Source organism: Aulonocara stuartgranti (assembly GCF_965226115.1).
Source record: "Aulonocara stuartgranti genome assembly, chromosome: 15".
Classification (NCBI taxonomy): domain Eukaryota; kingdom Metazoa; phylum Chordata; class Actinopteri; order Cichliformes; family Cichlidae; genus Aulonocara; species Aulonocara stuartgranti.
The window spans coordinates 2,824,014-2,839,542 of NC_138951.1; the positions used below are offsets into that span (position 1 = coordinate 2,824,014).

Here is a 15,529-nt window from a genome sequence, read left to right on the forward strand (position 1 = left end):
ATATAGTGTGTTTGACTGCTTACTACATAGAGCAGAAACCCAGCATCGTATCCAAGACCAAGGAAATCACTAGATTGCATCACTTTGTAAGATTACAGGTTGTTCACATCCACTGTAACATTTTTCCACCGTGTGAAAACCGATCCTGACCGCTATCAGAGTTTAGGAGACAGACTGAACTGATGGATCTGAGGACGTTTGTGTCAAGTTTGTCAAAGTTTCATCCAGAAAGCCTTTTTCAGGTAGGATGCTATATTTTTGCCTACTGTCTTTAGGAACGCGTAGCCTCAGACTGACCATATGATACATGAAGCCAAGGGTAAATATAAAGGGTACCAGTATAGTACATATACTGTTAAAAGGGTGGATGCTCATATTGAACATGGCACACAACTCTGTGTGTGCTGTCTGCGAGCAGAGGCTTTGAGGGAGAGGAACTAAAACAGAGGATGAACTGTGGGACTGCACAAAAACCCAGTGAAAGAGAAATGAGGATTATTTTTGAACTGTTAACCATGCAAAGCTACAAACGAAAATTTGAAGGTGCAAATGAGCAAAATAGCTCTTCTTTCAGATCCTTTTTACAAGACTCTCTTTATGAAATTTTAACACGAACCCGTGTTAATTACAAGGAGCTACTGTTAGCTTAATTAGCCAAGCAGTGCTGATCAAATCTACTAAGCTGATCAAATTGCCTGCAGTCATTTCAGTCAGTAAACTGAATGACTGCAGGCTAAAAATAAGAAAACCTGCTGTTGCTTTTACCTCTGCTGAAAGCAAGGAGTGACTGATTCCAAAATAACTCAAAGTTTCAAGTGTCAAAGTCGCCCCCGTTATTAGAGCAAACAGCAATATGCAACGTGCAAGAACAGAAAGACTGATAAGGTTTGTCAACAGTAGCTAAGAAGGCGGGCTCACAATCAATCAAACCAATCCACTGTTGTGAACATGGGACACTTGTGCACATGACTACATCTCATGCAAGCTACTTTAAATGAGGAAATATGCTATTTTCATCAAAACTGATATCAATCAAGATGACACTGAGAAGCACACAAACGTGGCAGGACATCCTGTAAAAACGCACAAACACACACAACTAACGAAAACGGGCCACATGGCTTTGATCAGTGTAGAATGAGAATATTGTCTGCACAATTGCACTACACAGAGGTTGCTTCTATGGTCTCATTTAAATGAAGTTAAATGTTAGGTCAAATTCACCAATTACTCTTTTTTTTCCGAGACACAGAACTGTCACAACACAGGCATCTTCACACAGACAGGCTATTATTAATATTTACTGCTTGCTAAGACAATGATTAATCCATTTTTTCTCATCATTTATATTTAACGTGATAATTAAGAGAGACTCATTTAGTATGCGATACTGACACTGTGTTTTTTTCCACCCTCTCTCATCTCTCCACTCACTCATTCATCGTTCACGCAACGATAACTGTGGCCGCTCGTTAGCTGGAAAGCATCAGGTCCTGTGACTTTCCTGGCTCCCTCCCACGATGAGCAAATGAATATGTTAAATAATCACTCAAAGTGAATTAAAAATAAGCGGCAGTGAAAATTCAGCCCATAAATGTAAACACACAGAGAGATCTCTCGCAGCTTAGATGAAAGAAAAGTAGGGGGAAAAGGATTTGCTGTACCTTTGCTTCTACCTAGAGGAGAAAGGATCCGTAGAGATAAAAGAAGGAAGAGTGTCATCCAAGGCAGAGCACCAGAAAAAGACAACAAAAAGTAGGTTTAAGCTATTGTTAGTCTACATAAAGCCTGTGACACTTGCATGCAACATGTCGACAATCATGCAAATTGTGCAGTAATGGGAGAAGCGCACACGGGCAGCACACAACTGACACTTCAAAATCTCAACAATTCTTTTTCTAGATTTCATTTTGTTTATGCCGTTGTGTGTTGTTTTAATAGAGTTGAGGTCTACGGCTAAGGTTTTCGCTGGCTATTTGTCATAGTTTTGGCTGAAGTATATATACAGAACTGTGCAAAAGTCATTTCTTTATATTTTTCTAAGTCACTATTTGGGATAACTACCTTTTTTCCTCAAGAGTGTCTAAACTCTCAAAAAATGTATGTTTTTGTGACAAACTGCTGCTAATAGAGTTAAAAATGGGTTGTTTGCTAAGTTATTCATTATGTGCAGACACAACACAGGTCAGGAGGTGCTTTTATGTTTGAATGATTCATTCAGGTCCATAGATTTGTTAAGTGGATTAACAAACAAAAAACATTGCTGTGAAAATGCTCAGGTACAAGGACTAAACTGAAACTGGGTGTAAACGCAGCTATTGTCCAAAGAAAGACCTGGAGAACTATTGCTCAAGACTACTTTAACGGACCTGCGTCCACATATGTGGACATCACATTTTGGGTTATTTAGACCAAAATACTCAATTTTGCTCTACAAGGGCCTGATATCCACTTACGAGGACATTATATGCTACTGTTCTATTGAAATTTTAAACAAATATCCTCATATGTGGCTCTCATTTTTCTTAGAAACAAAAATTTGGTAAAAAAAAAAAAAAATCTGGTAATTCTGTTTTTACATTCATCAGGACCCAATCAGCTCAAATATCCAAGAGAAATTAAAAATGCATGCTGTGGAGGAGTTCGGGTCTTAGGAGGTTAAAAATGACAAGTCTGGCTCTTTGGAAGCAAAATATTTAAAAAATGATGGGTGGCTCAAGACTTTTGCACGGTACTGTAAATAAGCCATAGTTTGCTCATGATAGCTGAGCAAACTCCAAACTCGTCATATGACTGGAAGCCATGGCCAAATGTTGTTTCCAAGAACAAGAACGAACATCCTTTCTCTGTAATATCGGCACACAGTTATAGTTCAGTTTAGGTAAGTGAAAGCTGAAAACACTTGGGCACAATTAGAGAAAAGTCACAGTTACTTTATGCCAAACTTAGTAATCTTGGACTCCTGGAGAGCTAGATTGAATTTGATTTTGAAATACAATAAGTCTCAGACTCCCTTTCAACAAGCCAGCAAGATCTGAAAAAAAAAATCTAAATTGCAGAGTAACTAAGAGCCTGATATTTTTAAGCTTATTCCAAAAAATAGATTCTCAAATGCAGCTTTACTGAATTTGATCCGACAGAAAGGAAGCGGCTCCGTCCATTTTAATCATAGTAATAGTAATTCACATTCCATGAATGTGCCACTTCAGAAATGGGCTCTGCTGTCTTCACCCATCCACCACCCAGACTTCAATATTATCTTACACTGGCAGTGGATGTAGAGTGTAAATTGTGTTGCTGCAGATTCATCAAATATGAATGCAAACCCTGCTACTATTTCTCCTACATGCACCTTACCTTGACACTCTTTGATCCTTATTGTTCCCTTTCACCCCTCTCTATCCCAGATAAGCTTCTTTCTCCTCTGAGCTGTCTCCCCAAATTCCAGTGATTTCCTTATCCACCCCCAACCCCACCCCCGAGCTTCCCTGTTTTTTTTCACCCCATCCCCACCATCCCCGCTCCCACACAGTGGACCGTGTCACTGCTTGTTTGCTGTGGAAGTGAGAGTAGTACACAATTATGTAATACACAGAGACCTGGATGAAACGAGGCTGAGGACACACACGAGCACAGCGAGAGAGAGACAAAGGTGAGATGTGGGACATGCCATGCTGTTGTGCACCCCTCTGCGCCAAACACACACACACAGTCATCCCCCCACCCCCACCCCACCTCTCTGCAGTAGCCGCACAGCAACACGCAAATGCAAACGGACAGGTAGTGCAGGCGCACACTGTAAATTTACAGCTCACAACCAACACAGGGGTTAGTGAGCTAAAAAACAAATAAATAAAAGAGATATCTACAAAGAAAGAGGAAAGAGTACCTTGCTCTGCCTTCAGGTGTGCGAGGCCTTTAAGAGAAAAATCAAACAGACAGGAGAACAGAGAGGAAAAATTGAGAAAAAACACAACACGCCAATACTACAGTTGTATTGTCACTGTGCATGCTTTGCATAATGGCAAAGAATGGCTATCACACTAAAGGCAAAGCTTCCCCAAGTGCATTCGAAAGCTTTCCACTGAAACAGACAAATGACTTATACGAGGAACAGTCTGCGTGAATGTAAAGTAACTGTGGAGGGTGTTTGCTGAATAAAGGTCAAATCTAAGAGTTAAAACAGAACTTGTGGTAAAAAAATTTGCTTGCGTTTTAAAGGTGAATGCATAAATAACTTATAACTGGATGGGACGTGAATGGCTGCAGCAGTTAAACTGAAGCTGTGACCTCATTTGCCTGGAGACTCACCTGGTTTTCTCAGGACTGCTGTGGAAACGTCAGGAAAAGAGAGAGAGAGCAAAGAGAAGCATCGCATTAGCAACACTCTACAACCACTTTTGCATGTTGCATCTACACATGCAAAAAAACCAAACCCCTAACACACTGGCGATCATGTAAGGAGCAAAGAGGCGCCCTCTTGACATGTCTGATTGTAAACTATTTCAGTGTGAACACCTGTGGAAAGAAAAAGGCATAAAACTGAATCTGTCCCGCCCCCACGGGATCCAGATCGACATTTGTGCAAACAACTCTTCCACATTTCGAATATTGTCATTGTAGCATAATATTCCGCATCACACAGAGTCCCTTGAACACGTAAAATGATGCATAAATCCACGCTGTTGAGGATTTATGGTGTGAGTTTTATGGATTGCAGGATTGCTTGTTCTCAGACCCATGCCTTTCTCCTCCACCTCCTCTTCTTCAACTTATCGCTCACCCACAATCACACGCCCCTTGTGGTTTCTCAGAAGAATGCTCACAGTGGGAGTCCCGGTGTAGCTAATAGTGGAGCACGGCAACATTACAAAAAAAGAAGAAAAAAAGCCGCATGTTAAGCTTCGCTCGCGGCAAACATCCTCACCGAGAGCTCACCCGTCAGTGACACCTTGTGGGTCTCAGACATGCCAGTGTGATTTAGGCAACATTACAGATGACTGAGTGGATTCAACATCAGTTGAGTCTGTTATATATTTATTATTCTTCTTTAGTCACAAACCTGAAGCTCGCATCCTAATAGGAATACTCGCGCTTGTAATCGGTGCCCCCCAAAGAGCATCAAAAACTGATGAGAGGAAAATTAAACACATCTTAATTAAGACAGACTACATCAGACATTTTAAATATTGGCTCTAACGCGAGATATCAGATATTAATGTGACTTAGCGATGCGCTTTGATCTCTGCCCAGTCTACAAAGAGGAGTGGCCTGTTTCGTACTACTAGATACATCCAGGGATTTCTGTGTTTCATTTTTTTCCCACCCGCCTCCCTGACAGCTTTAAGTCCTTGTTTAATGTTAAATTTAACAAACTCAACCCACGACAGATATATCATTTGAGAGGAGGAGTAGGGAGGCAAATTCTGCAGCAGGGGATGGTGCAGACGAGGTGAAGATTTCCTCCTGTCTCCTTTAGGGAGTCTAAAATGGATGCTGCCTCTCCTCCCACACAAGAAAAATGACATTGGAAGAGGAAAGGGAAGGGCGATGGGTGGAAGTGTGGGAAAGGAGGGTAGAAGCCAGCTGATGGACGGCAGCACTGTTCTAGTTCTCAGGAGATGATCCTGGGGGGGGGGGGGACTTAATGCTTGAATTTATGTGCCTGAATCAGCAGGTACACATATTTTTTTCCCTGACTGTGCAAATGCTTGTGTCCAGATATGGTGCGTGCGCGTGTGTTAAATGCTCAGTTTCCGTGTAGATAAAACCTTTTCTCTTGCCGCGACGGTGCTCAGAACAAGCCAATGTGCTGTGGAGGACATGTGGTCCGAGCGTAATCCCTGGCTCTATTTTACCAGCAGCTTCACCACTCAAATCCAAGCATAATTTTCAGCATGGGCACTAGACACAAATGCCCCATGCACTGGCATCAGGCAAGTCCCTGCACCATTTTTTTTCTCGCTGACCTACTTTTTATAGTAAGATTATTGTAACTGTCATTTTTTCCATGTCTGTTTATTAATCCCCAAAGCTAAGCCCGAAGGCACCATTTCAGCACTTACTTAAGAGTTTGCTTGCCCTAGCCTTCAATTACTAACCTTCCAACGAGTCCCTGCATATTTGTTTAAGCAAAAAGGAGGTCCTTAAACTGCTCATTACAAATGCAGGATGTGGAATCCTGAAAGAGGACATGGATGATCATTTTTACATATTCATTAAACAATCCTGTGCAGCTCTTAACAACCTTGACCTTCTGCATACCTTTATGTAACCAGAAAAACCACAAGGTATTCAAGAGATTTCATAATGTCACCGCTGCTAAGTTAGCTGAACTGAAAGAGATTTCACATCCAGATCATTTCTATTAAAGACAGTGATATTTGCACAAGGAATAGCAGGAGAATAATAACGATGGCTGTGCTTAAAGAAGCAGTTTAAGAATGATCAATGACAAGGTCAAGTACTAAAGCTACAGCCACAGATCTGCACACTAAGGTCGACGCATGCAGAGAGCGAGTACTGTCTAATTTCAATCCATGCGCCATGACGCAGTTAGCCACACTGATACATCCTGATCCACACAGGAGGCGAGACTGAGCATGTGTTTTATGGCCAACTGTTTATGGTGCAAAGCATGGAAGGGCTTGCAGGCGTTCAGAGAACGGAACCATTTCATAATTATCACTGCGGTGAAATGATGATGCCTTAGCAGAAGGTTGACCCCCACTAATTCATGACAGATGAGAAAAGGGGGGGGGAGGTATACCAGTGTGGGAACAAGAAGGATGTTTTTCAGTGAAGTGGCAAACAGAAGCTTTATCCCACTTTTCCCATTTTCTCATTTCTCATCACACATGTGAATTCTGCCCAGTCCTTGTATTTTCCCTTCCAGGCCAGTCGGCTAGCAGGCTACCATTAAAAACACGGCTGGGAAAACTCTTCCAAGGCCCAGTCTACTCAGCCAGTCAGCCATCTGCCCGTTTTAACGAGCAGCTCCAGGGCCTCGCCTGCATCCGCGTGCATTCACGCGCATGCCTGTGAATGCAAATGCATCCGGACTCCTGCATCCGACAATGTAACATATACATATTCACACATTTGACAAATTGCTAATTTTATTGCTCATTAATGTACGGCATGATCACAGTATACTGACGGGACAGGTGTGCGAACATCCCCTGAAAACATTCTGTGCTCAAGCGCCGCATGAACAACAAGTACTTTGCCCACTTGTGGACATGTGGCCATAACAGTAAAAGAACTCTTCACGAGTTTGCCGACAGACAGTTTGAATTGACGGCAGTGTTTGCGCAGGCATTTTCCAGGCAAATTAGCCATCTCTGTTCTCATTATCCTCCTAATTATGGTTCCCAGTCTCTGTGGCATAATCAACAATCAGCCACATCAGTTAATGGGAGAGCAGAAAAGAGCAGCAGTCAGTTCAGCTGGGGAATTAACTTGACTACCCTCCCCTAGCTCCCCTTTTTTTTATAGCCTGAAATCGGAGGAAAATGAAGAACAGATGCCTGAATAGAAGGATAGAAGGACGAAGAAGGAAGTAAGCATGAGTTGGTTTGTTGTCCAACAGCTAATTTCCTGTGACAAATTAGGGTACAACAGGCCAGTGGTAAATTCACACATTGGACTCGTTCTGCCCTGCAGCTAAGATATGACCACCGCCCGACTGAGTCGTCTTAAAACCTCGGCCTTTCTAACACAAAGATGTCACAGTTCCACCGTCAGCCCTCAGACCAACAGGCCTCCTGCTCCTCCTCTATCGACTGTTCGACACAGGCAGCGGGCAAATGGGATGAAGCGAAAAGAGGTCAAGTCCAGCCCGTTTGCTCGACTGCTCTGCAACCAGCACATCGCGTGCTGTCCTCAACAACGCCACAGGCTAGCACTCGTGATCTGACGTCCGAACAGCTTCATTTGATCAGCAAATTTTGGTGCATATTGGGAAGCAAAAGACAGCAAAAAAATCACATTTTAAAGGCACGCTGCAGTGATGACATTTAAAAAAACAAACATTTTAATTGTATTAGATACAGTTTAAAATAGCTCGTCATTAGCGCTCTAGCTTTCAGTGAGCATTCCTCTGATTTCGGGCAAAATGGAGTCATCCCTCAGTCGTGTCAGTTTGATTTAGACAGGCAGGAAGTGGGTCAGCAGGGGAGGAAATTTGACATGGGTCTGTTCACACAAAGGGATCTCCTGCAATCCATACACGTAAACAAATAGTTAAGCGAGTAAGGTTATGGTGAAACTGTGTATTTAAAAGGTTACCGTTCTTGAATATGGAAAAAAAGAGAAAATTTTGTGTTGTGGTGAATGGAATAGCAAAAAAACGAGCAACTTATTTTTGGCATCAGCTAGCACTGATCTCAAGGCTGTAAAGCAGCAGGGTGTTCTGAACAATGAGAGATTTTAACATGATTATTTTTTAAATATATATTTCCTGAAAAGGAAGGGAAAGACCAGTGGCAAGTTTTGTCGGACCACGTAGGTATCAATTAGAAAAAAACAACTTTTTTTAATAACTAAAGCTTTTAGGGTGTGAAGATGATAGAATAGGGTGGAATATCCTCAAAGAGCTGGATCTCATTACACTCTCCAAATAAAGCGATGGCCTTGGCACAGAAGCAGAAGAAAAACACATGAAGTTATTTCTCAACCAAACTTTGTGTACCTTCAGGTCCTGCAGCACCTTGCAAAATCTGAATACATTTAATAGGGGGGAAAAAAGAGAACTCAGTATTGTAATTTTAGTCATATCAGCTAATACCATATCCACCACTGCCTGATCAAAAGTAATAACTGTGAAGGGAGAAGAAATGCTGAGAACATCATCTCCAATTTAACTCCCACGTGAAATACGAAGACGTTCTAAAAGAAGCCGTAAGAGCAACAAAACCCTCGGTATTTTCATTGGGTGTCCTGCATGAATTGCATTAAACCGCTTAAACACGCCAGAGTATAGATGCTCCTGCTTTATATAAATTACACTGTTGTGCAATCAATGCACATTTTTCGAGGCATTTCATAAATGAAGTTTGGTGTGGCACAAATCGCATTAGGTGCAGCGGGAATAGCAACACAGTTATGGAAATTGAATCTAATTTTCAGAGGCTTGTATTGAGATTTATTGCGTTGCTTACAGCCACATGGTATGAGATGATTTTAATGATGCAACATATGCAAAAAAACAAAAAAGCAAATATGAAGGGTAATCATATAATCTTTTTTTTTTTCGCTATACCTGGAAGCAGACAGCAGATGTGATGCTAGTTGAAGTCTGCATTTGTAAGGAATCCCATTGAATTTTTATTTCAAAATTTAAACCAGCAATCGTGCTTGACACAGAAAGGTTCTGGAGCCAACCCTCTTACCTTCAGTGCAGTATCGACCTACATATCCAGTTCTGGAGCAGTCACAGTAGGGTTCTCCGTCTGCCAGTGAGCAGATCCCACCATTCTCACAGGGGTTCTCTGTGCATAGGCCCATCATCTCCAAGCGGACTTTCTGACTATTGATAAGCGTGGGCAGCTTACTCCCATAACTGAGGTCTGTGATAATTCCTTTGAATGGCGCTAGCTCGCGGACGGAGGGCAGGGTGATGGCAGACGTGCGGATGTCCCCTGGGAGGCCTCCAAGAAAGAGGTCACTGACAATATTCATGAACTGCCGCTGAGGCCGCACCTCTTCCGTCTTGGTTTGGCCATCCAAGGCCAAGCCAGTCCGCAAATTGTGCCTGTTGATGGCTGCAAAGTGCCAGCGGCTGTCGTTAACCATCTTATCTGAGGTGATGGTGGTCTCGGCACAGTCGATACTGACGCGAAGCTGCAGCTTACCCTCAGATACAGCGAGAAGCAGAAAGTCACAATATCCGCCATCATCAAAGTAGAGCATCAGGCCCTCTGGTTCTGAAGTCTTGAACTGAAACGTCATGTCGCTTCTGGTGCTGGCATCCCAGCGCAGGTAGCGAGCCCACTGACCTTCAGAGCCAGTAAACTCCAGGCCTATGCTTAGGCCCAGCATGGTACTTAGCAGCATAAGGAAAAATCCAGGTAGGCTGTTTGGATTCATGGTAGAGAATAACAGGGAGCTCAGAAGAGGGTGAGAACTGGGGACAGATCCTCAAAGTGATATGAACATCTGATAATGGTTTAGTTCCGGGCTTTTTCTGCTGAATGTTATATTCCACATAGATAATCTTAGTCAGGCAGACAGCGCAATATCCTTTTTTTTTATCTGAGAGGCAGATCTAACGTTGATAAAGGATCTTATCTCAACTGCCAAATCTATGGAGAATTGTGCAAAAAAGGAAAGGAAAAAAAATCCAGTTTCCACATAAACGCGTAAAATTGCTATGGTAAAGGTGAGCCGTAGCGTGTTTTGTCAGTGATTCAGAGCTGTGTCTTGTGATTTTTCTTTAAGGCGGTTTCCTGGGTTGAAGCACAGAACGGTCATCGTTGGTCCGGTTCCACGCCCCATGGTTTAAACTGCAGGGAAAGAACAGACAGCACTGAATGCATTTCTTTAAGATGAATCTCTATTTTCTAGCAAAACAAAGCAACCACCTGCAAGGGGATGTGTGACACAAATAAAATATGTGACCCAATGAAACATAACAAAGAGGAGTCCAGAGATTCTTATTAAAGGTTATAAAATGTTGTATCAATTAAGTCTGTACAAATGAGACCCATTCATGCCAAGCATGTTGTGTCCACTCCATCATCCTATTAGGGCCCATAGAAATTAATATGATTGTGACACATCATGACAATCTGTCATAAAACAACTCACTCCTCTTCAGCTACAATCAACCATTCCTGTTGTAGTGTACTTTGGTTTATTAGCCAGTTAGCTATGTAGGAAATATTTCAAATGATCCACACCCCTAATCCCTGACCAGCTAAATCACTGCTAGGACAACGAGGGGTGGGGTGTCCTTGGAAAATGACCCCCTCTGTAAGAGATCCCCTGCCTGTAAACATTTGACAAACCCTGTAATGTTCTATATCTAGTTAGCCAACACAATGTAGAATTTTGGAAACATCATTTGTCAAACTAACACTGTCTGTGAGCTTTTGGCTTAACTGTAGGGATTTTCTTTACTGTTGCTAAAATATGTCAACTTAAACTAGAGTTATAAAGCTGGTTCAGATGTAAAACAGCACTCAGAGGAGGTGGAATAGGGAAAACAGCAATTAGGCAAATTGTGCCTATGAGTTTAGATGAATTAGAAGGGATACTGAGAGCACCATTCAATGTGGATTTGACTCTCTAGGTGGCCATTAAATAGCACTAAATATCTACTGAACACCCATTAAAGGTTTACAACCATTTTATGCACTTTTCTATTTCTGCCAATTACTCATTTTATTTGAAGGTCCACTCAAATAATCATTTATAGTTGTAAAGCCTTCGTTTGAGAGATGAATTCCCAAATAGTCGAAGGACAACAAAGCGGCTTTGTGAAAAATACACAAATAAATAAAGTCCATCTACTGGGCTGGGTTGCCTTGTTGATTCCACGATGAGAGGAAATCCATGGAGGTGAGCCGGAGCATGTGTTTAGCCTCAGACGTTAGCCTGCTGTCTGTAAGGGCCTGCTGGGATCCTGATAAATATGACTAATTATCTGCCGCCACTCTCCTTTTCTCATTTGCGTATCTTTGGGGGATTGCAATCATAAACAGCTATTCAGAAAGATGTTACGATGGTGCTACTTCATTTCCAAATCCCACCACTAGCATTCTTTTTCTAAATTTCCTTCAGTGAATACGTTTTTAACTTGTTCACATCACCCAAACCCAGATGACAGCGGTACTGAATATTAACTAGCTCACTGGCCTTTGTACGCTACACCTGTACTCATCTAGTTCTGTTTGATTTTGCTCTGCAGAGCCAGGAATGATTCACATGGTGAAACCTTATACGTGTGTGTACTCTTCCAGCCCTTTGCCCTTGCAATTGTTTTGCTATTGGGCTGCCCACCAGACAAACGCATTGTCCAATCATGACAGTAGCACAGACCCATGCAACACAATAGGCCCTTTAACCACCTGCCCTGAATAGTTAATCTTGCTGCAGCAGGCAAGCTATTGAATTGTAGAAACTGATACCTATGCTAATGCACCGTGTACACATGCATGTGTGTCCCTGTGCAGGAGTGTACCTGACTGTGTCTCTCTGACAACGCTGGGTTGCCTGGCTGGACGACTGTCTTTGTCTTAAAAGTGCCTTTGTGAGACAGCGTCCGAAGAGAGGTTAAAAGGTTCTGTGTGGTGAAATCACCCTGAACGCTACTGCATCAACCCAAGCCACCAACTATAAAAGAGTGTTATGTGCTGTGTCCCTTGACTAAGCAAGGCTCAATATGCCCATGAAATCTGAGATGCCTGCCTGGTATAAAAAAAATGGCCCTGGACTCTATTCAATTAACATGAGTTATTGTGTGTGTGTGTGTGTGTGTGTGTGTGTGTGTGTGTGTGTGTGTGTGTTGCTTAACTGCGATATCGGGTGTCCCTATAGCCTGCAAACCATGGTTTTAACACTGAATGCTAACAATGGTAACATATTCTCTTTCAAGCAGTCATGGAGATATCATTGTGTTAAACACAGCTGTTTACAATAGGGGTTTTTTCCACCTTTAATTGATTCTGACTTTAAAAACAACATTTGCCCACCATGACATTAACTACTTAACATTCGACTGACTATAAGCCCTGCTTAAAATCCAAATCTTTCCACCTCAAAGCTAAGCTAAATGAAGCTAACATAGTGCCAAGTTGAGTTTTACCCAGAATATGTTACTGACACTTTTCCTCGCAGGCTTGTTATGAAAGATGCCCTTCAGCTAACAGCATGCCTGAGAGCACCCAGCAGTCCTCACTCCACAGGGCGAAAAAGGAAAAATTAACAAGCTGTTTTGGGCTTCTTAATTAAGTACTCTGTTTAACTAGCATAAACCCAAACCTGTTTTTTTCTGCCTCCTGTTAAACAAATAGGAAGTGGCATAATTTCTAAATAGCTACCTTGCTCTGCTAGAATAAGCACATATTTTCCGGGATATACACATTGAATTATTAAATAGTGCAGGATATGAGATGACCTGTATGGGATACCTTCACTGACTGCCCATAAATGATGCATTGACAGGTCCGGCTTCGGTGCAGCAGATTTATAGGCATGTTTTGTAATGTAGCCGAGCCCCTATCACGCACTGGAGACCCCCTCAGCCCCCTGCTGTGCTCCCTGTCCATCACATGCTGCAGCCCGGAGGAGCGATTTAATCCGACAGCAGTCACAGCAGACGAGGGTATGCTGCATTAGAAGCGTGTCCGGACCTGCCAAGTCCACTGCTGGTAAGAGGAAGTGGGGCGCACGGAGCAAAAGGGGAATTTTAGGGTGAACCGGGAATAAAGTGAAGTCATTTAAAGCTTCAGTGCAAAACTTGAGAGCATAAACTTCAATCTGGCACCAGCAGGAACGGACACATTACGATTATTTCCGCTCGCGCTGAACATCTGTGCAGGGCTCCAGATGTTGCAGTTAAGAAAAAAAATAGCCCAGTATTTAGATTTTAGATGAGCAAATGGCCCCTAAATGCATCACGAAATCCAACGTGGGCTTCAGTAAACAGACTTTTATAAAACACCAGCCATAATTTAGAGCAAATAAGGTACAGAGACGGGATCAGCGGTAACTCTGCAGTCAGCTCAGAGACACAAGTTCTGGCAGAAATATTAAATTAGAGGGATGCTGTAGTCTGCTGAAAGCCCCGGTGGACATTTCAATTCCGCACGGCCGAGCTTTCACAATGTAAGTGCAACAGAAAATGATGCTATCGATCACATGAGTAATTTCATCCCTTAATGGAATATTTTAAACCTTCAGATGATAGGAAACATTTAAAACCTGCCAGAAATCCAACCCGCAAGCCCGCACGGATGAATAAAACAGCGGGCTACATGTTCCCCCCCCAGCAGCGCTCAAGCTTTCCCTCTGCCTCTCGCACGGTGGCAGTCTGACTGTGGCTCGAGGGCTTACGAACCTTTGCTTTTGGAAATTACGAAGCGAAATTTGAACAGGACTCGTGGGTGAAGTTGTCGAGAAAACGGGAATAGTTCGGGGTAGTTTCCTCCTTCGCTGTTCTCTCCGACCGAGAGACGCGATTCGGTGAGCTAAAACTTTCCATCTCTACGCGCTTCGCTCATTCCCTACGAATTTGTTTGCTTTAAAAAGGAACAACAACAACAACAACAACAAAAAATCAACTCTAATAAGTCCACGTTATCTCCCTCACGTCACAGACCTACCCACTGTTTAGTGTTAAACTGCGGGTGAAGGCTTTTCAAAATTCTAACGATCCAAGCCATCCCACTGCGCCTAATTCCTCATCTCAGCTCAAAGTCACATCAAATTCGCAGAATATTTTCAGAAAAACTTCAGAATCCCGCAACTTAAGCATCCTCACAGAAACAAATAACGTATTAAGATGGTGGTGGGGAGGGAAAGAATAAAAAAATAAATACAATTAAAATAAAACAGGACTAAACCAGTTTTAATCTGCTCCTACCTTTTTTTTTCCCACGCAGAGACTCCGGACGGACAAAAGCCCCGCGCGTAAATATTGCAAATTATAGTAATCCAGACCAAAATCCCATCCACAAACCCGAGCCTTTCTTGATGAGAGTGGGATGCTGATGGTGGTGATGAGGCGGTTATTATAAGTGAGGCGCGGTGGAGGAAAAGGCAGCCGTGCTCCTTCCTCCGGCTCAGTGAACGCGCATCTCTCAGCTCTGCTTCACTCAGCGCTACTGTTGATGGGCCCCTGGATTTCTCCCACACTGACGATCTGACCCGCCTTCTTCAGAGTAATCAGCACAGTGGGTGGGGGGGTTACTCCATTTGCAGAGACAACAGCCCCTCGGGACAAATTACCAATAAGGAAAATTATTTATTCCTTATTTTTAAGCTAGGCTTTTATGTAATTCAGGCTGCTTGCGCGCTTAGGAGACATTACGAGAAGCAAATTACGTACTGCAAAAGTAGTGCATGGCATGCCCACCTAATATGTTATATATATATATATATATATATATATATATATATATATGTATATGTATGTGTGTGTGTGTGTGTGTGTGTGTATATGTGTGTGTGTGTGTGTATATGTGTGTGTATATGTGTGTGTGTGTGTATATATATACATATGTGTGTGTGTGTGTGTGTTTAATACACACAATTCTAAATGTTCCTGGGGGCTGTTCCGGGCAGAAGGTTTGGTTTCTTTCAGTGCAGTTTTTCAAACCCAGGCGAAAAGAGAGCACAGAGTGAAAATGTGACGTTTTGGTTTTAATTTTCACCATAGGGGTTTAGAGCTTAAATTCAGCACCTTGGACAGCACCCCCTGGTCTTGAGACAGCTACGGGCGACTTGCAAAATCCCAACGAGCCGCACCCTGGGCAGAGGGGAAATCTTTCGTTTTTTTGCGTGTTGCCTCAGCAGCTCTGATGCC

At 42.7% G+C, this 15,529-nt stretch overlaps 1 protein-coding gene across 3 annotated transcripts in view; it reads right to left on the bottom strand.

Annotated features, from left to right (window-relative positions):
- Nucleotides 1-14,837, bottom strand: part of nrxn3b (neurexin 3b) — a 324,595-nt gene extending 309,758 nt beyond the window's left edge. For 2 of the 3 annotated variants that reach the window (XM_082505627.1, XM_082505626.1), the window contains exons 1-4: nucleotides 13,134-13,365; nucleotides 9,393-10,505; nucleotides 4,312-4,329; nucleotides 3,890-3,916 (exon numbers count right to left, since the gene is read on the bottom strand). In XM_082505627.1, the coding sequence (XP_082361753.1) occupies nucleotides 3,890-3,916; nucleotides 4,312-4,329; nucleotides 9,393-10,089 (742 nt within the window). In that variant the 5' untranslated portion in view covers nucleotides 10,090-10,505; nucleotides 13,134-13,365. Of the gene's footprint in view, nucleotides 1-3,889; nucleotides 3,917-4,311; nucleotides 4,330-9,392; nucleotides 10,506-13,133; nucleotides 13,366-14,587 lie in introns of those variants that run through there. The other variant, XM_082505625.1, reaches the window with a different exon arrangement.
- Between the last annotated feature and the right edge of the window lie 692 nt (nucleotides 14,838-15,529).